We start from the raw sequence: 23930 nt of genomic DNA, 5'->3' as shown, positions 1-23930 counted from the left end.
CATACTGTGGAGCTGATTGCTGCATGTAAATACAGTGCTTCACCCCCACTGAACGAGCCGCCGACTGTCGGGAAAGAGCATTTCCTTCCCAACAATCTGCTGCTCACTGGCCCAATATTTTAAATCCGTGGCATGTCATTTTCTGCTTTGGATTTCCACCACGGATTTCACCCTTTACAGTGCAGATCCTAGACAAACTCTGCAGCGGAGGAACTCTAATAGCACGGCGCAGGTCCTCCAAGGTCTTCATTCTGATGAGAAATACCTTTCAAATGAACTGATATAGATAGTGACATCGATTACCAGGACATGCGATTAGAAACGTGGGCATGGAATCCCAATCTAGTTTATGAATACCTCTAGAGGTTAAAGGGGCAGACATTTGTATCACAGCTTGGAGTATTGTATGTGAGTGTGTAGAGCTGCTCGTTTGCGCACCTTTAAATAGAGTGGATCCGCCAGACAACACAATGTTGGAGAATAAAGTTCGCCTCAAGTCCATGTCTGACTTTTGAATGGCAAACACTAAGACCTCGTGAATTCCTTCACATTCTTCCCCAATTAGATCTGGTCGGAACAGCAGCTCAGGGGCTCGGAATCGGGCCGGACCAATCTGCAAATAAACACGAAAATCATCCAGTCATCAACAGGACTGGAAATAGCAGCGGCCAGACTTCATACCACACCCAGTTATCACACATGAGTCATCCACTAGTCACGCTGAAGATCTCGCCAGCAGGCTTGGGTCTGGATGAAAGGCATTTCACTTCCATCAGAGTTTCTAATTTTTCCCAAATCACATGACTACAAGATTACATCTGTGCATCTAAACAGATGTATTTTACTGTAACTGGAGACATTTTAGAGGAAAAAGTCTAATTGCTGGTGCACTGGTAGCTGCATATGGGCTGAAAGGGGTTCTCATCACAGACAACGGGGGCATATCGCTAGGATATGCCCCCATTGTCTTATAGGTGCGGGTCCCACGTATATCGAGAACGTAGCCCTGAAATTGGTGGAGGGCACACTGCGCATGTGCAACCGCCCTCCATTCATTTTCTATGGGGCCGCCGAAAATAGCCGAGCGCTGGGGTGTCTATTTCCGTCGGGCCCATAGAAGTAAATGGAAGCGGTGGTCGGACAAGCGCGGTGCGCTACAATTCACTTCTATGGGGAAAGCACCTGGTGGTGGCCGGACCGTAGTCCTCCAACCACCACTTTTGGGTCTCCGTTCCCAATATAGGAGTGGGTTCCAGCGGTGGGACCCGCACCTATAAGACAATGGGGGCATTGTCTGAGATGACACACTTCTTATGCTTTTTTCCCTTCTTTCTGGGTTATAGGACGGGAGTATTTCCCGATTGATCCTTCGAAAAGGTGGAATATGTTGGCCATTGTTTCCCACTGTTTAAATAAAACACACAATCTGTACAGGAAAGGGCAGCAGACAGAGCTGGTGGTCTCTATATCACTGAAGTGAGGATGTGCAATACCATAGCCATTCACTGACTGCAGCAGTGATACTTTTACATACGGCATGTGACCGGTACGACCAGTGATTGGCTCGGTACAGCACTTCATCATTGCGGCTGAAGCTGGAACTGCCGAAGAGGAGTAGCTGCGTATCTGCTATTTTATATCATATTATTTTATATTATATTCATGTTATTTATTTACATTTATTTTAGATTTTTGAAAGGAAAATCATTTTAAGAACTGCTACAACCTATAATGCTATACCAGTCTGTACTCAGCCTCCGGGCAGAATTAAGACATTTTGCAAACAAGGCATGTAAAGTGTGGGGGAATATAAACCCATATGTGGGGTATCGATTTCTAAGGGAATGTGACACCTATTAAAACCAGATAGCGATACATATTCTTTTTCTCTAATCTGTTTTTATTTTCTGATGATGGGCGCAGCCATCTTGCCTGAGCTGCATTTAGAGATATACTTTACAGAAGTCAAAATGGGCCACAGACACTAGACTGGAAGGGATTCATGGAGTTCTATGGGATAGTTTTCTAGTTATGTTGTGCGACTTGTGCACAGGTCATTGTGCAGGGAGGAGGAGGAGGTGAGCTGTGGTGGATCCTGAGTTATCTATACAAAGGTGATTGTAATTCTGTCTGATATAAAAATGAGCTGACCGCTGGAAAGTGACCTGTATAGAACAGGGTTTAGGCTTAGTGGACAGTCTCAAAACGGCAGGAAAAACTGCCATATGTAAAATAAAAAATAAAATAAATCACCATAGATTGTAGATTGTAAAAAAATAAAATAAAAAATGGATATGTATATAAAAATATAATACTTAAAGGGCCCTGTTCTAAAGATAGGTGTGGGTCCTAGAGGTGAGCATCTGTCAGCAGATTTGTACCTATGACACTGGCTGACCTGTTACATGTGCAGTTGGCAGCTGAAGGCATCTGTGTTGGTCCCATGTTCATATGTGCCCGCATTGCTGAGAAAATTATGTTTTAATATATGCAAATGAGCCTCTTGGAGCAATGGGGGCGTTGCCATTACACCTAGAGGCTCAGCTCTCTCTGCAACTGCCGCATCCTCTGCACTTTGATCAACAGGACCAGACAGTGAAAATATCATCACACCTAACCCTGTCAATCAAAGTGGAGAGGGCGCAGCAGTTGCAGAAAGAGCAGTGTTTCTAGGTGTAACGGCAACGCCCCCGTTGCTCCTAGAGGCTCATTTGCATATATTAAAACATATTTTTTTCCAGAAATGTTTGGATTTGAACAATAGGTCATATTCTGATGACACATTCCCTTTAAAACAAATGCTAATCTTACATAATTCCTCCACAGATCTGCCACAGGCCGACACCTAATCTAAGCTGGTACGCAACTGCATGAAAACAGAAATACAAACCATAAAAGCCTCACATAGTTAGCGCGCAGGTCGCACCCTTGCTTGCAGCTACTTGTTATCCCCTCACAGTAGTTCTGCACAGATATGGCATTACTGCAGCAGTTTTACAGCGCCTACTGACGCCGCTTCTGTCCACACCCAGCCCAATATAAGATTTACTGTAATATTAGTAAGTCATACTACAAGTAGAAAGACATCCATACCTCAATAGTGCTCCCATCAGGTAAGTAATACTGAGCCTTCTCTGTCTCCAATGTCTCATCCTTCTGTGGATTTATGGACAGGTAGCAAGCACGCTGCATGTTCAGAAGAGGGAGAATAAAAAAGAAGGCAATTAAAATATTATGCATACGTATAAATGGCCTAAAAATGTGTTCGAAAAACAAAAAAACAGGCATGGCAAGCTTACAAAATCTTGATTAAAAAATTGTCCTTAACGTTTTGAGTCTACAGTTCCTATGCAAACCGGTATGAACCCATTGACTTCAATGGGTCCATAATCTGCAAAATGTGGCGCAAGATAGGACATGTGCTTTCTTTTGCGGCACGGAGGCACGTACCAGGAAGCCATTACGTGGGCTTCCGGGTCTGCAGTTCCCCACCGCAAAAGATAGGACATGTCAATAGGTCTGCACTCTAATGAGTTCAGATGGCCGATGCTGTATTTTGCGGATCCACTGTTTGCGGTCCATAACACGGACCCAGCGGCATCATGGGCGTGTGGATGTAGCCTTAAAGGAGTTCTCTCTATGACAGCTAAGTATTATTGCTCCAGCTTCAGAAACCCAAAGCTGCAGCCCAGCCACATATTAGCACAAATGAGGTATTTATTACATGGCAGCCATTTATATGAAGGCTGTCCATGTAATACATGGGCACACCAGGTCCACCAGCTTGACAGCCACTTTGCTATCGTCCCTCCACTCTGCATCATAGAGAAGGGTCCAATGGGGTTCATATGGCCAAATAGGTGAGCCGGCCATATTACTATTGCCTAATGAGTAATGTGCTTACATACAGAACTCCGTACAAACCTCTTTGATAGTTTTGACAATTTCAAACTCAGCTGAAGTGTGGAAGTCATAGCCCTCCTTCCTGAGATAAAGGCGGAGGAAGCGGGAGACGTCTCGGCCAGCAATGTCGATTCTCATGATGGAGTGCGGCATGGCGAAGCCTTCGTAGATAGGGACAGCGTGCGTCACTCCATCCCCAGAGTCCAACACAACTCCTGTTGTCCTTCCTGTTGCATACCTGCAATAAAACCAGATATATTTTAGAAACCTGTACTGGAAACTGAAGTGTACAATGGAGTAGACAAACAATTAGCAATTCCAGATGAAGGGTTTTTCACCCTGCGTCTTAGTCACTTTACTGTATGCAATGGAAAAGGTCCATAAAACTCAGTGTCTTCCATTCCGGATCATTGCCTGGTGTAAACATGCCCAGTGATTAGCAGAGAAACTGGTCAACCGGCAGGAACGATCATTCATTCAAACCCATCCCAATAATTGGCCAGTGATGATAACAGCAAAGAAGCATTTACTGCCTATATCGGCGATCGGTGCTTGGTGCGTGCAATTTATCTGTCTGTGTAAAAGGACTAGGACTGCAGCTATCGACTATTTTTGGAATCGAGTATTCTTTAGATTAACCCAACGATTAATCGAGTACTCTAATAGCAAAAAACTAATTAAAAGAATGTTTTGCTTTATAAAAAACTCATCAGCCCTCACGTGCCATCAGCTTCCCCTCAGAGGCATCAGGCTGCCCCCCCTAGTGCCATTAGCTGCCCCCCCCCCCCCCAAGTGCAATCAGCTGCACCCCCCCCCCCCCAGTGCAATCAGCTGCACCCCCCCAGTGCAATCAGCAGCACACCCCAGTGCAATCAGCTGCGGCGCCGCTCCACAGCTCGTCCCAACGTCACACAGCGTCAGGTCATAGTGCAATTTCAATGTCCTGAAGATATATCAGGAAGACAGTGCGGGCCGGCGGTAACCACGGAGCAGTGAGTAATAGCAAGCACTTAACTCATGCTCCGTGGTCACATGACACAAACGAATCCTCGATGCAAATCGAGTAACTCGATTCAATCAAGTAATCGTTTCAGCTCTAAAAAGGACCTTTAGACCACATGCACACTGTGTATCATGTGAGGATTTAAAGGAGGAAAATCCACATGCACACAACCGTTGCTCTGGTCCACATCCGAGGCACAGTTTTTGCGGCTCGGGTGCGGACCCATTCACTTCAATGGGGCCGCAAAAGATGTGGACAGCACTCCGTGTGCTGTCCGCATCCGTTGCTCCATTCCGTGGCCCCGCAAAAAGTAAATAACATATCTTATTCTTGTCTGTTTTGCGGACAAGAATAGGCATTTCTACAATGGGCCGCCCGTTCCGTTCCGCAAATTGCAGCAGGCACACGGGCGGCTTCCGTGTTTTGCGGATCCGCGAATTGCGGACAACAAAAAACGGAATGGTCGTGTGCATGAGGCCTTATTCAGTACCAGGAAAGTAAATGAGATTAGAAAAATATATATAAAAAAATCAAGAGCCGCCATGAACATTAGATGGGCAGGCACTCACACTCATCAACACATTGCAGAAATTGTCCATCCATGTACAGACGGAGCGGTTTTCGAAATTCAATTCTTTCACGTTTCCCTTTGTAACCAAGGATGTGCTGCTGATAATCGATACAACAACTGAAAGGGGAAGGAACAATCATGGTGGCAATCCTTCCTCCCCCATATACTATGCCACAGCCAATGTAAGGCTACTTTCACATCTGCGCTTTCCCTTTCCACTATTGAGATCCGTCATAGGATCTCAATAGCGGAGGAAAACGATTCAGTTTTGTCCCCATTTATTGTCAATGGGGACAAAACTGAACGAAACGGAGTGCACCAGAATGCTTTCCACTCCGTTTCATTGCGTTCCTATGATGCACACAAAAGTGCTGCAAGCAGCGTTTCTGAGTGCGTCCTTGGAATGCGGAGCAAGACGGATCCGTCATGACTCACAATGCAAGTCAATGGATACACAAAAGAAAACGCATTTGTCCCCCATTGACTTACAACGGTTTTAGAGACGGATCTGTTTTGCCTATGTTACAGATAATACAACCGGATCCGTTCATTACGGATGCAGCAGGTTGTATTATCATGACAGAAGTGTTTTTGCTGATCCGTGACCGTGTGAAAGTAGCCTAACAAGCTGATGCAAATGAGTGCCACTCGTTCTGCAGGAAGACAGATCAGTGGAATACAGCCCCTTGATGATCGATGAATCCTTCCAAAATCTCACACAAAAAGAAACCTTTCAGGGCAACTTATTATACAAAGGGCGTAACACTGATTGTCTGGAAGGAAGGTCTGGATCCAAAGTGCAACAAGAAAGATTACTGGCTAGCTCGTACTGTACAGAGGAATCAACCGCCGTGCAAGGTGATCCCTGCCTGCGTGAGGAGATGTGTCAAAATAATTGTGCAGATGGGAATACCGTAGTCATTCACCGAAGCCTCGCGCAACTTCGGCTGAGACAAAGTTTGCCTACAAGGAGACCATATATTTTAATACTGCTCGGAAAGAGCATTAGCAATAAAGTTTTTTTACGAATCGACTTCGGATCTATGATATGAAGCTCGATTCACATAAGCCTAAACCCAGGTTTCCCAGCAAATTCATCAATACTTGAAGGGATCATGGACAGACTATTCCTCCACACAAGCAGATGCAGCCTGTCCGAGTAGAGAGTTGTATGGATCAGATCACTGTCATATAGAACAACCACTTAAAGGGAATCATTTCTCTCCGAAACCCCCCACCCCCTCCCCCCAAACCAGAGTAAGGCTTAGTTCACATCACCGTTCAGCCTTTCCGTTCTCCTGCTCCGTTTAGGACGGAGAAGGCACATAACTGACACCAAACTGAGCCAAACGGAGCCTGAGGACGCCATAGACTATAATGGGGTCCGTTATGTTTCCGCTCAGAAGATGATTTTTAAGCGGAGACAAAAGTTGTGCATGCAGGACTTTTGTCTCCGCTTAAAAATCATCTTCTGAGCAGAAACATAACGGACCCCATTATAGTCTATGGGGTCCTAAAGGCTCCGTTTGACTCCGTTTGGCGTCAGTTATGTGCTTATCCGTCCTAAACGGAGCAGGAGAACGGAAAGGCTGAACGGTGATGTGAACGAAGCCTTAGGCCTTGTTCACGCGTCAGTTTTTTGATCAGTTATTTCCATCAAGTCCGTTATGTCTTTTTGCAGACCGTATACGGAACCATCCATTTCAATGGGTCCTCAAAAAAAATGGAAGTTACTCCGTGTGCATTCCGTTTCCGTCCATGTCTGTTCTGCAAAAAAATAGAACATGTCCTATTATTGTCCACATTACGGACAAGGATAGGGCTGTTCTATTAGGGGCCAGCTGTTCTGTCCCGCAAAATACAGAATGCACGCGGATCGCAAAATACATATGGTCGTGTGCATGAGGCCTTATTGTGAGCCAAAACCAGGTGCGGGTCAAAAACACAGAACAGGTGCAGATCTTTTCATTATATCTTATCTTATCTCTGTGTACAATCCACTCCTGGTTTTGGCTCACAATCACTGATGGAAATAACTGATCAAATAACCGACGTGTGAACAAGGACTAAGAGGTGTATAGTGTAAGTGTCGCAGAATCCGGTGATGTAATTTTTATCTTCATCCTCGCTTCCATTCCGATGTGGTGTTCCAACAAACCAGCAGTAAAATGCATGGAGGGGACTCCTGAGCTCACGCACATAGAGGAGAGGACTCAAAGAGCAGTCCTCGCAATTCATTTTACTGCTGGTTTGTGGGAGAAGTGTCAGAATGCAAGCGAGTAGATACAAATTACATAATCTGACTCACACTGTACACCTCTTACTCTAGTTTGGTGGATGTTTTGGAGCTGACAGATTCCCTTTAAGTGAGTTTTTTAGGAATTTTATATTGATGGCCTTTCCTCAAGACAGGTCATCAATACCTGTGGCAGTCTGACACCTTGCACCACAACCCATTAGCTGTTCCAAAGTGGCTCCAAACCTACACAGGCTTCATCAATTGTGCAGAGGACAGACCAGGCTCCTATTAAAGTGAACGGGAGCAGCACTGCGGTTATCACCTCCATCCACTACACAATGGAATGAGCTGTATTGGTTCTGTCACCAGAACCAAAAGGCAAAAGTTGACACCCTGCACCCCTGCCAATCCGATATTGATGGTCTATCCTTCGGATCAAAATCCTTCACCCAAGTGTGTTGGGTTCGGGCAACACGCTCTGTGTGATGGCCGCATTTCCTGAACCGAAAACTGCTCCTCTGACCTGAACTCACAGCTTAATAACCACCTATGATGCTGTCAGTTTCTGCCTGACCGCAGGTCTACTGTACGGTACTCAAGGTGTTCTTTATGCTGTGAGTTAGGGTCAGAGGGGCAGTGTTCGTTCTGGGAAATGCAGCCATCACAGAAACTGTGCTTCCCAAACTGAACACGCTTGTGTGAAACTAAGGCTACTTTCACACTGGCGTTTCTGGGTCCGCTTGCGAGATCCGTTTCAGGGCTCTCACAAGTGGCCCAAAACGGATCAGTTTAGCCCCAATGCATTCCGAATGGATAAGGATCCGTTCAGAATGCATCAGTTTGCCTCCGTTCAGCCTCCATTCCGCTCTGGAGGCGGAAACCAAAACGCTGCTTGCAGCGTTTTGATGTCCGCCTGACGATGCAGAGCCAAATGGATCCGTCCTGACTTACAATGTAAGTCAATGGGGACGGATCCATTTTCACCGACACAATATGGTGCAATTAAAAATGGATCCGCCTTCCATTGACTTTCAATGTAAGTCAAAACGGATCAGTTTGCATTATCATGTTTGTTTGTTCAAGGTAATGCAAACGGATCCGTTCTGAACGGATACAAGCGTTTGCATTATAGGTGCGGATCCGTCTGTGCAGATATCAGACGGATCCGCACCTAACGCAGGTGTGAAAGTAGCCTAACCTAAGGGTTCAGATACTGAAAATGCAATTTACAGCAGGATTCTCAGCAGGTTTTGCTGTATTGTTAGTACGAAGTAAAATGTGACAATGGCGCCTGTAATGCCAACAATAAAACATCGCCCTGTCTCCTATCACCTGTCTGTTTACTTGCGAGTCATTTTCTCACATTGCGGAGCAGTATTACCAGGTATGTACGTGGGTGTGTAGAAGTCACTTACAGGCTGAGGACGGCTTGCATGGAGATGAACAGAGCTGGAACATTGAACGTCTCAAAGAAAACTTCAGCCGCTCGTTCACGGTTTTTCCGTGGGTTCAAGGGGGCTTCTGTGAGCAGAACGGGATGCTGGAGAAATGAGAAACAGAAAAGAAGCACATGGGGACTGGAGACAAGAAAAACACGTGGAGCGGGCCACCAATGCCTGCTCCACTTTCATTTTATATTCTGAGTTCTCAGTTTTTTTACATTTTGATATACATATTATATAACAAAATAATGGGAAATGTTAAAATCCAGCAGCTAGATTTTTCTCTCTCCAATATCTGCCGCTAGGGGAATGTCGGGAGGGTCCCCATTCATATTAGATAGTCAACTGGTCCCACCAAAAAAGGTGGGTTTGGCCAGCATCAACTTAAAGGGCTTCTGTCACCCCACTAAACTCCTTTTTTTTTTTTTTGTGTACTTATAATCCCTATCCTGCGATATTGCCATACATTATGTTATTAATAATTTTCGTTCAGTAGATTTAGCAAAAAATTTACTTTTAAGATATGCTAATTACCTGTCTACCAGAAAGTAGGGCGTCTACTCACTGGTAGCAGCCGCAGAAAACCGCCCCCTCCTCCTGTTGATTGACAGGGCCAGCCGCGATCTCCTCCTCCGGCCGGCCCTGTCAGCATTTCAAAAATCGCGCGCCTGTGTTGATTCGGTGCAGATGCTCTGAGATAATGAGGCTCGCCTCCTCAGCACTCCCTCAGTGCGCCTGCGCCGATGACGTCTTCTCTTTCGGTGACGTCATCGGCGCAGGCGCACTGAGGAAGTGCTGAGGAGGCGAGCCTCCTTATCTCAGAGCGCCTGCGCCGAATCAACACAGGCGCGCGTATTTTGAAATGCTGACAGGGCCGGCCGAAGGAGAAGAACACGGCTGGCCCTGTCAATCAACAGGAGGAGGGGGCGGTTTTCTGCGGCTGCTACCAGCAAGTAGACGCCCTACTTGCTGGTAGACAGGTAATTAGCATATCATTAAAAGTACATTTTTTGCTAAATCTACTGAACGAAAATTTATTAATAACATAATGTATGGCAATATCGCAGGATAGGGATTATAAGTACACAAAAAATAAAAATAAAAATGAGTTTAGTGGGGTGACAGAAGCCCTTTAAAGGGATTGTGCAAAAATGGGGGAGTTTTTGGCCTACTTAGGCTACTTTCACACTAGCGTTCGGCTGTCCGCTTGTGAGCTCCGTTTGAAGGGGCTCACGAGCGGACCCAAACGCTTCCGTCCAGCCCCACTGCATTCTGAGTGGACACGGATCCGCTCAGAATGCATCAGTCTGGCGGCGTTCAGCCTCCGCTCAGCAGGCGGACACCCGAACGCTGCTTGCAGCGTTCGGGTGTCCGCCTGGCCGTGCGGAGGCGTGCGGATCCGTCCAGACTTACAATGTAAGTCAATGGGGATGGATCCGTTTGAAGATGCCACAATATGGCTCAATCTTCAAACAGATCCGTCCCCCATTGACTTTCAATGTAAAAGTCTGGACGGATCCGTTCAGGCTAATTTCACACTTAGACATTTTTTGACAATATAATGCAGACGGATCCGTTCTGAACGGAGCCACCGTCTGCATTAATATGAGCGGATCCGTTCAGAACGGATCCGATCGAACGCTAGTGTGAAAGTAGCCTTACATGCTTCCCTGCTCCTTCTCCTGCAGGCCTGTGATGCTCAGTTGGGCTTTATAGATGTCAACATACAGTTGGTGATTAGCTGCGGCGGTGACCGATTCCCCTTAAGACAAATAGTCACATGATTGCAAGGGGATCCCAGTCGCCATTGTGGCCAGGTCAAACCAGATGTTGACATCGATGGCGCATCACAAGCCTTTCTTTCACAACCCCTTTAATGAGCATAGCTAGATTTAGCTGGTAAAGAGATAGAAATCTGCTAGAAGAGCAGAAAGGCTTCAGGTGTTCTGTAGATCCTCATGGTAAGCAGTGGCGGTCCCAGCATACAGGTTTACACCAATGTTATCTGGCTGCTCCAGATTTTCCCTGTTTTGCAAACAGATTTGCCAGGTAAATGCACTTAGTTTTTAAAAAGGTCCACTTACCTCTTCAGAAAAGGTCTGCAGCTGATCCTTTGAGTAGACATACTGCCAGATACGTTCCATGTCGTTCCAGTCTTTGACAATCCCGTGTTCCATCGGATATCGAATAGACAGAAGCCCTCTGTGTTCCTGGAGAAGATTACATATCCCCACAGTTCATGAAAACTCCTCCACAGAGCACAATGCCAGCGCTGCAGCTAATAAAATGGTGCATTTCTCAGAAATGACATTTTCCGCACACACACAATGGAGAGAGCGCTGGAATCAGTGTGCCCATCACTAGCTTATGCTGCCCTCATAGAGGACAAGTGGAGAGATTCCCTGTATAGGTGGTGCTCTGCTGCCACACTGTCACACCCCCTACACCTCCCCTCTCCATGTTAGGAGCAAGCCCTGTGAAATATTACAGAGCAAAACATGCTGGGATTGGTTCGCCAACCCAACAGGAAGCTGTGGAAAACAGGACGTTCAGCCAGGATGCAGTAATGAGAACAGGGGAGAAAACTGCTAACACGAAAATTGCATTTTCCAGTTTTTTAGTACACACGTCTTTGAAAGACACAGAATTTTTTCCCCGTCTGGGTATGTAAATAATTTTTGCACATTTTTTGGGTGACATATGGGATTTTATTTTTATTTTAGTAAACTGTAAAAATTCTTTAAAAAAAGAGTTGACAAAGTAAGAAAAATTGCCTATTTTTCACATTTTTAAAATACTTTTTTTTAAATCATGTTCCCTTTCTGTAAAGGTCATTTTGATATATGGGATGTGTGGGTTATGGTTGCTGAGGGCAGGGCTACAAGCTTTAATGTTGTTGTTGTTTTTTTCCATTATCTTTTATTTTTACACTTTGCAAAACTTCTAGGGGGCATTCAACATAAAATTTTTATTGTACCGTGTAAATGAACGAGGGGGCACACTCAAGAGGGAAACACTGACTGGATGTATCAAGTTATTTAATGTATTAAAAATGTATTAAAAACAAACCCTTAAAATACACATAAAACATACATCAAATGATAAAATACGTGATATGCAGCATTAGCAATATAGAAACAATGTCTCCTTTGTGGTCAATATAGCAGCCGACGCACTGCTGTATGTGTAGGTGGACAAACACAATAATAACAGCAGTGTCCAAATTCCAATTGAGATAAATGTAGCAATTCTATATTAGATAATGTTCCAATTCTATATATAGATAGTATTCCAATTAGAAAATATGGTGTGGACGTCAGAATCGACAGCTCAAATGTCCCGTACCTTTCAACAAATGCGGCACTATACCACTTGGGGTAATAATTCCGCGACTTAGATGGGGCGCAGATTTTATGCCAATGTCCGGTACTCAAAATATGTAGAGATGCGTGTAACAGCCTCCAAGTTACTCACAGTTTCTTGCCGCTGTAGTGTTCCAGTCTCCCCCTTCCTTGCTGCGTAACTGCAGCGCTGATCTCCCAGATGGCCGTGGCGTCCCACGTGACCTGGTCTCTTGGGTTCCGGGTTGACGCTTGTATGACGTCACTACTATGCGGCAGTAGCTTTGCGGCGGTAACTTTGATTATGGAGGTGAATCGTTGAATCGCTGAACTTTGAAAGTATGCTAATATATAGCTTTTATTCTTCGCTTGGAATCCACGCACTCTGAATTGCCAGACGCGTTTCAGGGTCTTGCACCCCTTCCTCAGTGGCCACCGAGTGAGTGGATTCTCACTCCTTATGTATGGTGTTGTCCCACCCATCATTAAGCTCTCTAGTGCTTGTTTGAATATGTGGGATGGATTTCATTGCTGCTTTTCTTATTATGGTTCAAAATAAAACATTAAAATAACACTAAAATTCATAAATATTATACCCAAATATTCAATATATTGTACTATTTTATAAAAACAGCTTTGTGGATAAACTGCAAGGTCACAACATCATTTTTAGGAAAACCGCATCAAAACCGCATCAGTGTGAATTGCGTTTTATATGCGGTTTTTATCCAACAGGATCAAAAATACTCTTTTCCTAGAAAATTCAACCAGAAACACATCAATATATAATTGTTTGATGTAATTTTTGTGTTTTTGTATTAAACAATTATATATTGATGTGTTTCTGGTTGAATTTTCTAGGAAAAGAGTATTTTTGATCCTGTTGGATAAAAACCGCATATAAAACGCAATTCACACTGATGCGGTTTTGATGCGGTTTTCCTAAAAATGATGTTGTGACCTTGCAGTTTATCCACAAAGCTGTTTTTATAAAATAGTACAATATATTGAATATTTGGGTATAATATTTATGAATTTTAGTGTTATTTTAATGTTTTATTTTGAACCATAATAAGAAAAGCAGCAATGAAATCCATCCCACATATTCAAACAAGCACTAGAGAGCTTAATGATGGGTGGGACAACACCATACATAAGGAGTGAGAATCCACTCACTCGGTGGCCACTGAGGAAGGGGTGCAAGACCCTGAAACGCGTCTGGCAATTCAGAGTGCGTGGATTCCAAGCGAAGAATAAAAGCTATATATTAGCATACTTTCAAAGTTCAGCGATTCAACGATTCACCTCCATAATCAAAGTTACCGCCGCAAAGCTACTGCCGCATAGTAGTGACGTCATACAAGCGTCAACCCGGAACCCAAGAGACCAGGTCACGTGGGACGCCACGGCCATCTGGGAGATCAGCGCTGCAGTTACGCAGCAAGGAAGGGGGAGACTGGAACACTACAGCGGCAAGAAACTGTGAGTAACTTGGAGGCTGTTACACGCATCTCTACATATTTTGAGTACCGGACATTGGCATAAAATCTGCGCCCCATCTAAGTCGCGGAATCATTACCCCAAGTGGTATAGTGCCGCATTTGTTGAAAGGTACGGGACATTTGAGCTGTCGATTCTGACGTCCACACCATATTTTCTAATTGGAATACTATCTATATATAGAATTGGAACATTATCCAATATAGAATTGCTACATTTATCTCAATTGGAATTTGGACACTGCTGTTACTATTGTGTTTGTCCACCTACACATACAGCAGTGCGTCGGCTGCTATATTGACCACAAAGGAGATATTGTTTCTATATTGCTAATGCTGCATATCACGTATTTTATCATTTGATGTATGTTTTATGTGTATTTTAAGGGTTGGTTTTTAATACATTTTTAATACATTAAATAACTTGATACATCCAGTCAGTGTTTCCCTCTTGAGTGTGCCCCCTCGTTCATTTACACGGTACAATATTCTTCACTGGTCCTGAGGGTAGGACCTGAGGGTGAGCACCTATCCATACATAACAGGGGTGAGCCGCTGTACTCCATTTTTTACATAAAATTTTTATTGCAGATTTCTCCTGTAACTGGGGACGACAGGGAGAAAAAGGCAGGGATGGTAAAAACCTGTCCCTGGCTTCTCTAATGGGAGCCCGGCTGTCACTGACAGCAGGTTCTCCACTCCCATAGCTGTCCTTGCAGAGTTATATGCTGACCACCCAAACAGTTATAGTCTAAATGGGGTTAATATGCCCACTGATAACCAGCATTATAAAGGGGCACAGACACGCCTATTCCGCGTCTCTACTTACTCTTCTGCTGACGTATGGGCCTTTACCTCACCACACCTAATTCTTTTTCCTATGTCTGCCCTCAGAAGGCTGGTTTTACTCCCTGGTCCCTTTCAACACACCTAAAGCCTTAGATTTCCTGTGGATTGAGAGGCACCATTTAGAAAAGTCCCCCCAAAAAATAAAAAATAAACATACTTTCCCTTACCGATCCTTTGTTCCTCTGTTTCAATGCTTTCTAATTCTCTGTCAAAGGATCGGTAAGGGACAGTATGTTTTTTTTTTTTTTACATTTTTGGGGCTTTTCTAAATAATTTTCATAGGTAAGACAACCCCTTCAAAACAAAGGTGTGGATACAAAAGAAAAAAAAGTTCGTGGATCGTGGAACAAGCTAAGGCTACTTTCACACTTGCGTTCTTGTTTTCTGGTATCTCAAAACCGGAAAAAAAAAACGGTTCCAATTAGTCCTGATGCATTCTGAATGGAAAGAGATCCGTTCAGGATGCATCAGGACGTCTTCTGCCCCCCTCAGCATTCCGTTTTGTGACTGGACGCAAGCTGCGGTTTTGTGTCCGATCATAGAAACAGGAAAAAACTGATCCGTCACTAAAAGCAATGTAAGTCAATGGTGACAGATCCGTTTTTTTTTTAGAATCCGTCACCCATTCACTTTCATTGTATTTAGTGACGGATCTGGTTCGTTCCGTTTTGATTTAACAGAACCGCATCGTAACGGAACGGATGCATCCTGATGTTCAAATACCGTTTAATTCCGGTTTTGAGATCCTCTGGCGGATAGAAGAACCGGAAATAACAATGCAAATGTGACACAGGCCTAGGCCTCCATGCAGCCTTATTTTTCAGGTAAACAATATCTACAACAGAGGCCCCTGACACAGGTGTGAACAGGGATTAAAGGGATTGTCCAGGCTGCAGTTACAGATGACCTAGCCTCAAGATAGGTCAGGGGATCCAACTCCTGACATGCCCGATGATCAGCTGGTTGAAGCTGGCCGCGTTGTTATGTTCTGGCTTATGAGGCCCTGGACCAGAGAACAGGTAGCCCAGAGCAGCCCACCACATGAAGTTGTCTTACCTCTGCCTTTGGTCCAATAAATAAGTCTCCTTCCAGGGCACCCGCCATGACTCTAATATGCTTAGGTCGGCCCACACTAAGGGAGAAGACAACACTGTTACACAGGTACGGACGGGGTAGAGAAATGTATATCAACGTAATAAAATCGTACTCACTAGTTTGGAAAACAATATTTCGGGATCTGATCACCTGCAAATCCAGCTTTTATCACCCCAGAGCCCTAAGAAGAACATAAGATTAGATCATAAGCATCAAGAACAGGTTAAGGAAGCGCATGAACAGCAATTACATGTTATACATTTAAAGGTGTTCCAGGGCAAGGGCTGTTTCTTTACCTTTTTACTTCTAGGCTTCCGCCTAGCGGTGTGCCCGGTGACGTTACCGCCACTAATGGGCGGGCACTGGATAATAAATGTTGTTAACAGGAAAGCCCTTTAACAAAATGTTGAATACAGTGATTGTGCTAACCGTGACTGGAAATGAACCATTAGCAAGAGATCCAAATATGAATAGGATAGTGCCCCACTAATTATCTTGTAGACCAGGGATGGCCAACCTGAGGCTCGCCAGCTACAACTCCCAGCATCCCCAGACTGTCTACAGCTATCGGCCTACAGCAGGGCATAGTGGGAGTTGTACAACAGCTGGAGGGCCGCAGGTTGGCTATACCTGTTGTAGACCATGGACACTGGAACCTCTTTGCTTGCACAGGACTGCTAATCTTTTCAATTGTGAACCAGCATAGGGGACGTCCACTGTCCCCACAGTTACTATATACAAGTAGTGGATGGCTGGGAAACCAGTATGATTCAGGATGTCACATAATCAATGACAGACTCGTCATAAGCCCTCTGTGTGTATCCCACTCTTTCTGCGGGTCGTATTGTAGAGCTACTAACAGCGGACAAGACTAGGACATGTTCTATCCTTTTTGCAGAATGGCCACACGGGTATACGGATATGGACAGCATATGGCGTGCTGTCCAGACTTTTTGCGGCCCCACTGAAATGAACAGGTCCGCATCTGATCAGCAAAAAACTGCAAATCGGATGCAGAAGAAAAAAAAATACACGGTCGTGTTTGTGAGAACTAACAAAAATCTTAGGGCGGCTCCAAAGGGATGGTAGCTTTCTATAGAAACTATTCATTCTGGAAATCAGGCTTCATGACCTTCTCACCTGAGTCTAAGACATAGCGGAAGTTTTAGTGGATGTCTCCTTTTAAATGAGATTAAGGCTACATGCACACGAACGTTGTTTGTTTCCGTGTCCGTTCCGTTTCTTTTTGTGGATAGGATGCGGACCTATTCATTTCAATGGGTCCGCAAAAAATGTGGACAGCACACTGTGTGCTGTCCGCATCAGTATGGCCATTCCGTAGGCCAGCAAAAAAAATTGGACCTCAAAACACATAGGCCTCTTTCAGACGGGCGTTGCCGGATAAGATGCGGGTGCGTTGCGGGAACAGGCGCGATTTTTCCGCGCGAGTGCAAAACATTGTAATGCTCACATGAGAAAAATCTGCATGTTTGGTACCCAAGGGATCAGTGTTCTGTAGATTGTATTATTTTCCCTTATAAGGCTACTTTAACACTTGCGTTCAGAGCGGATCCGTCTGGTGTCTGCACAGACGGATCCGCTCATATAATGCAGACGATGGGATCCGTTCAGAACGGATCCGTCTGCATTTTAGTTTAGAGAAAATTCTAAGTGTGAAAGTAGCCGCAGACAGATCCGTCCAGACTTTACATTGAAAGTCAATGGGGGACGGATCCGTTTGAAAATGGAGCCATATTGTGTCAAATTCAAACGGATCCGTCCCCATTGACTTACATTGTAAGTCTGGACGGATCAGTTTGCCTCCGCACGGCCAGGCGGACACCCGAATGCTGCAAGCAGCGTTCAGGTGTCCGCCTGCTGAGCGGAGTGGAGGACAAACAGTGCCAGACTGATGCATTCTGAGCGGATCCGCATTAGGGCAGTATGGATGCGTTCGGGGACGCTTTTGAGAGCCTTCAAACAGAACTCACAAGCGGAGCCCCGAACGCTAATGTGAAAGTAGCCTAACATGGTTATAAGGGAAAATAATAGCATTCTGAATACAGAATGCATAGTACAATAGCGCTGGAGGGGTTAAAAAAAATAATAATAATTTAACTCACCTTAATCCACTTGATCGCGCAGCTGGCATCTCTTCTGTCTTCTTTCTTTGCTGTGTGCAGGAACAGGACCTGTGGTGATGTCACTCCGGTCATCACATGATCCATCACCATGGTAAAAGATCATGTGATGACCGGAGTGACGTCACCACAGGTCCTGTTCCTGCACACAGCAAAGAAAGAAGACAGAAGAGATGCCAGCTGCGCGAGCAAGTGGATTGAGGGGAGTTAAAATATTTTTTAACCCCTTCAGCGCTATTGTACTATGCATTCTGTATTCAGAATGCTATTATTTTCCCTTATAACCATGTTATAAGGGAAAATAATGATGATCGGGTCTCCATCCCGATCGTCTCCTAGCAACCGTGCGTGAAAAATCGCACCGCATCCGCGCTTGCGATTTTCATGCAACCCCATTCATTTCTATGGGGCCTGCGTTACGTGAAAAACGCACAAAATAGAGCATGCTGCGATTTTCACGCAACGCAGAAGTGATGCGTGAAAATCACCGCTCATGTGAGCAGCCCCATAGAAATGAATGGGTCGGGATTCAGTGCGGGTGCAATGCGTTCAACTCACGCATCGCATCCGCGCGGAATACTCGCCCGTGTGAAAGGGGCCATAAGGTTGTGTGCATGTAGCCTGAGGATACATGCACATGAACGTTGTTTGTTTCTGTGTCCGTTCAGTTTTTTTTGCGGATAGGATGCGGATCCATTAATTTCAATGGGTCTGCAAAAAATGCGGATAGCACACCGTGTGCTGTCCGCATCCGTATGTCCGTTCCGTAGCCCTGAAAAAAAAAATAGAACATGTCCTATTCTTGTCCGTTTTAAGCATTGCTACAATGAATCCGCAAGAAATTACCAATACTTCCCTGTTAAAGGCAATTTAAGAAGTACAATACCGATGACCTATCCTTAGAATAGAGGCGCTGTGAGTTATATATGGGCCAGTGCGGCGGTGAATCGGCTGAGGAGGAGCTAGATGATCATGTGATCACTAGATGATCATGTGATGCAGCTGTTAATGACGGGGAAGAAGTGATATGTTGAGCATGCGCAAATTGAATTACGAGACGCCAAGCTGGATGGTGCATGAGGTAAGGTGTCCACAGTTGAATGCCCTCCACCAAAGGATTCATTATATGTAAATCGCAATAATTAACACGAGGTGATGATCTGCTATTGGTGATTTTTCAAGCCTTCACTTGAATGGGACTGAGCTGATCCAGGGCCATGTGACTGATGACCGTGACATCACTGGCGCAGCACACAATGAAGAGAGGCGGCCTTTTTATTACAGCGGATTGGCGGAGGTGCCAGGAGTTAGCCCCCCAACAATCAGATATTAAGACCTATCCTGAGGATAGGTCAGCAATACTTCACCCAGGCAGCCCCTCTGATATGAGCATCGGAGCATTTCATGTTCCGATGCTCTCCCTTGCTCTGTATCGCACAAGGCCAGGACTTTTTTGTTTACATTTCTCACTGATAGGCTGGAGCTTCTGCCTAGCAGTGTGTTTGGTAACGTCACTGGCACTTATGGGTGGGATTTAGCACTGCCCTAGCCGTTTTACAGACTAGCGCAGCGCTAAAGCCCATCCATCAGTGCAGGTGGCGTCACCAGGCTCACTGCTAGGAGGAAGCCTCCACCTAGCTTACCCTATGGAGAGCCCGGTACGTCACCGGATCTCCAGAAAATGCCTATGCCCTGCGTGAAATGCTCCGATGCGCATATCAAGAGGCCTGCCTGGGTGAAAATGGGGATATGTCCGGGTTCAGCGACGTTGCCAATGTGCCTTAAAATTTGCACATGGCGACAAGCCTTGTCGCCATTTGCGACAGAGCTGCCGCACTGTAGTTGAATATTGCGGCGGGGCATGGGAGCCAATAATTCCATGCCTCACCGCCAATCACCTACGCTACAGGCCTGAGGTCTATTTGGTAGTGAAATCCCAGTGCAAGTGGGCGTGATGACAGCATTACGCCCGCCTGTGCCGGGATGCACAGCAGTGAGGTGGGGGTGGCAGCAGGATGACATTGTTGGGACACCAGGATAGGGGGGAGTTGATGGAAAAATCTAACGTGTCTGTAACAAACTCTGTAGAGATGAGATGCGCTGAAAGAATTTGTCATGGAGGTCTGGGTCAAAAGGAGGAGAAGAGGAAAGAGAAGGTCTACATGACAGGAGATGTCACTGGAAGGTATGTGGTGCTGTATTCTCCTATATGTAGTGTTGGCTCACTACAGGTGACCTGCATCTCATCTTCTCCAAGTGTTTTTTTTTTTATTATTATCATATATATATTTTCAATTTGGCAACTAAAAATTTTATTTGGCTCCTACATTTTTCAGTTTAGGAGCCAATGGCTCCTGTTTATTTTTTTTAGTCTGCAGCACTGCGCCCATATGACCACTGCCTGCCAATCCCTGCCCTCAGTGGTGATCCACATAAGGAGGTCACTTTATTAGACACATGCAGGGAGCAATACTCAGCACATTCAGCCGGCCAACAGCCGTTTCGCGTCGAGAGGCCTTGAGAAAGAGTCACACGACATGAAACGGCCGTGGGCCGGCTGAATGTGCTGAGTATTGCTCCCTGCATGTGTCTAATAAAGTGACCTTCTTATGAACCGGGTGGGTGCCGTGGACTATATCTGTTTCGCTGTATTTTCACATTACTATTAGAAATGAGCGAATTTCATATTTTTAAATTCGTTCACACTTTTTGGTGGTAAAAGCAGAATTGCGTTATGGATTCGCAATTCTCTGAGGCAATTAGAGGCATTCCGTTATTTATTCCATCATAATAGAAGTCTATGGACTGCAAAACAGATCCTTCCCGTTTCCGTTATGCATGGGAGTCGGACTCGGGACGGATCCGTTTTGCAGCCCATAGACTTCTATTATGACGGAATAAATAACGGAATACCTCTAAAGGCATTCCGTTACACATTCCGTCGTAGAATTGCGTTATGGTCCGTGGTAACTGAATCCATAACGCAAATTCTGCTTTAACCAACAAGCGAAGTGTGAACGAATTTCATAAGTGGAAATCCGCTCATCTCTAATTACCATGTTCCTTCCTCACTGAGTGCCGCTCCTTTGTGTTGCCCTTCGCTGAGCTGGGCCTTGATGGTGTCCATGTGTGGTGCCGACCACTTTTTTCTTTGCATCATACACATAAGGCCTAGTTCACATTTCCGTTTTTCACTAACGTGTGCTGTCCGCATTTTCCACGGACAGCACAGGATCCCATTGATTTAAATCTGTCTGTTGACATTTCGGTATTTTTATTTTTTTACCGACCGTGGCTCATGCACTACTTGATCCGTGATGCGGACCAACTAGCACGCCCATTGAAGTCTATGGGTGCGTGAAAATCACCGACACAACACGGATGGCATCCGTGTTGCGTACATTTTTCACTGAAGACTAATAGGGGATTCTTTGGAAATTAATTTGCAGCTGAGCAACTTCCATGAATTACAGATGACACACGGACATCTTCACGTACGCTTTGTTCCAGGGACGTGACACGGAAATGTAAACGCGGCCTAAGAGCGCTAAATCCAGCGATCACTGCATTAAAGTGTTGAAAGACCAGCAGAGAGTATGAGGTAACGGGAGCATCTATTTTTTTTTAATCATATTTCCTACAGTCCAGCTCATCTTTTTAAACCACCCCTTAATACAGACATAAGAGATATTCGGGGTGTCTACCCCATAATGTGAGAGAGCTGTAAACTGCCGCCAGGAGGTGTCGCACAAGGCCGAGGCTCAGTTACACCTACTGGAAGTGGTCAGGATACATTTTAATAAGGGGAAAAATAAAAGTCACTTGATGTGAGAGACGCTGTCGCTATGTAACCCTGTAATATAATTGGGGGCACATATTGGGGGAGTCACATGGCAGGGCCCCCAGAGAAGCCAAATCACTGGCACACTGCAATGAATGACTTCATCCTAAAATCAACCAAACCCACAGACATAACGGGCTTGGCCTATTTACACCAGTCATCCCCATCCTTCCACACCCTGACTCTGTCCCCGCCCAATCCTAAAACAGACCAATCACAGACAGCGTAGCTGCTGTCATTCAGGTGCCCGACCAATAAAAATCGAGGGCGCCGCCAGCTGACATCACCCACTCCCGCCCCTTACACTAAGCGTAACTGACAGCAAGCTCGTCCAATCGTAGGCCAAGAAAACGCCGTCCGCCACGCCTCCTCGGTGCTTTAGGCGTGCTCTGTCGCGGCAGCAGGTTAGGTTGAGCCTTCACAGCCTCCTCTGCCCTAAACACCCGACATAAAATAAAGACAAATCTATGAGTTCTTATGGGAGAACGTGCCCGCGTCCGCCCGGACTCTGCTACCCCCTCCGAGCCGCGCAGGGCACAGCAGCCTGGCCATTGTGACTGACAGGAGGGGCGCGGTTGTAATGACAAAGGGAAAAAATTAATCTCCGCACAGCCGATAGCAATCACTAAGCACAAAACCCTGGTGCAGCGATGGACAACCGAAGCTACGCCGGCCGTTCTGAAATACTCACATTATCAATCACCACGGGCTGGTTAGCGATCACATCGTAAGACTCCATGGCGGCTTCCTCCTGTGCAGGAGCTGACGGGCCGGCTGCAGCTGCTTCTGCGCCTGCGTAGCCAACGACTTGACGGGACGGCGCTCGGAAACGAGTACGCATGCGCCAAGCCCTGCCATAGTTGACGCATGCGCCGATGCGGTTCCATCCGTGTCGTGTTCTCTGTTCTGTAGGGGGCGGTTCAGGGTTCGCCCACTGGTTAATGGTTACGGGGCCTGCTGGATAGAATGTCTGTCAGGCGGCCTATCCTGTAATAAAGTTCTCACTGTATTGTAATCTAAAATGATGTATGTACTTACCAGAAAGCTCCTTTAGATACGTTTTTAATCCTAGTCATTTGATTTGAGTAGAAAAGAAATGTTTAATCAGACCCGCCTCAATCTTTATCAGCCCCCCCCCTCCCAGACCTCAGATGAGACCCCCAATCTTTATCAGACCTTAGATCAGACCCTCAATGTCTATGGCCTCATGCACACGACCGTTGTGTGTTTTGCAGTCCGCAAATTGTGCATTCGCAAAACATTGATGGGGGCCGTGTGCGTTCTGCAATTTGTGGAATGGCACGGACCGCCATTGATATAACTGCCTATTCTTGTCCGCAAAACGGACAAGAATAGGACAGGTTATATTTTTTTGGCGGACCACGGAATGGAGCAACGGATGCTGACAGCACACAGAGTGCTGTCTGCGTCTTTTTGTGGCCCCATTGAAGTTAATGGGTCCGTATCCAAGCCGCAAAAACTGCGACTCGGTTGCGGACCAAAACAACGGTCGTGTGCATGAGGCCTATCAGACCTCAGATCAGACCCCCAATCTCTATCAGACCTCAGATCAGACCGTAAAATCCAACCTCTCCTGCTCCAGAAGACACCACCACTCGGGGGATCCAACAAGCTCTTCCTATACTCACCACTTCCTGGTCTTCTGCTGGCGTTTCGCCGCACTGTGGCCTGACGTCACAAATCAGGTCATAGTGCACTACGTCCTGACGCTATACGCAGTCACAGCCCAGTGAACGCCTGGAAGAAGACCAGGGAGCGGTGAGTACACCTAGCAGCGTTATATTCACCGATCCTCGTGCCTCCTGCATACTAATGAGTGCTTACATAATAGAAGTGCTCGTTGGTATTCACTTTATAAGATGCACTAACATTTTCTTGTGGGTTTTCTCGGTTGGCGGACTAGTTATAAAAAAAAAACCAGACAAATTGGTGCAGCAGGCTGATGAGGTTTGCGGCGCTAGGAGTGACGCTTGGGAGGCTCACCC

The 23930-nt window shown here is 45.7% G+C and overlaps 1 protein-coding gene across 1 annotated transcript in view; it reads right to left on the bottom strand.

The window, feature by feature from the left end:
* Positions 1 to 22762, bottom strand: part of ACTR1A (actin related protein 1A) — a 28293-nt gene extending 5531 nt beyond the window's left edge. Inside the window, exons 1-8 of the mRNA XM_044296066.1 lie at positions 22616 to 22762; positions 16059 to 16123; positions 15904 to 15979; positions 11243 to 11368; positions 9132 to 9256; positions 3925 to 4141; positions 3094 to 3186; positions 439 to 613 (exon numbers count right to left, since the gene is read on the bottom strand). Of these exons, the coding sequence (XP_044152001.1) occupies positions 439 to 613; positions 3094 to 3186; positions 3925 to 4141; positions 9132 to 9256; positions 11243 to 11368; positions 15904 to 15979; positions 16059 to 16123; positions 22616 to 22663 (925 nt within the window). The 5' untranslated portion in view covers positions 22664 to 22762. The remainder of the gene's footprint in view (positions 1 to 438; positions 614 to 3093; positions 3187 to 3924; positions 4142 to 9131; positions 9257 to 11242; positions 11369 to 15903; positions 15980 to 16058; positions 16124 to 22615) is intronic.
* Between the last annotated feature and the right edge of the window lie 1168 nt (positions 22763 to 23930).

The sequence above is a fragment of the Bufo gargarizans genome, chromosome 6, assembly GCF_014858855.1.
Source record: "Bufo gargarizans isolate SCDJY-AF-19 chromosome 6, ASM1485885v1, whole genome shotgun sequence".
NCBI classification, from domain to species: domain Eukaryota; kingdom Metazoa; phylum Chordata; class Amphibia; order Anura; family Bufonidae; genus Bufo; species Bufo gargarizans.
The sequence above is the reverse complement of the archived record's forward strand: the minus strand, read 5'-3'. Positions and strand labels throughout refer to the sequence as shown.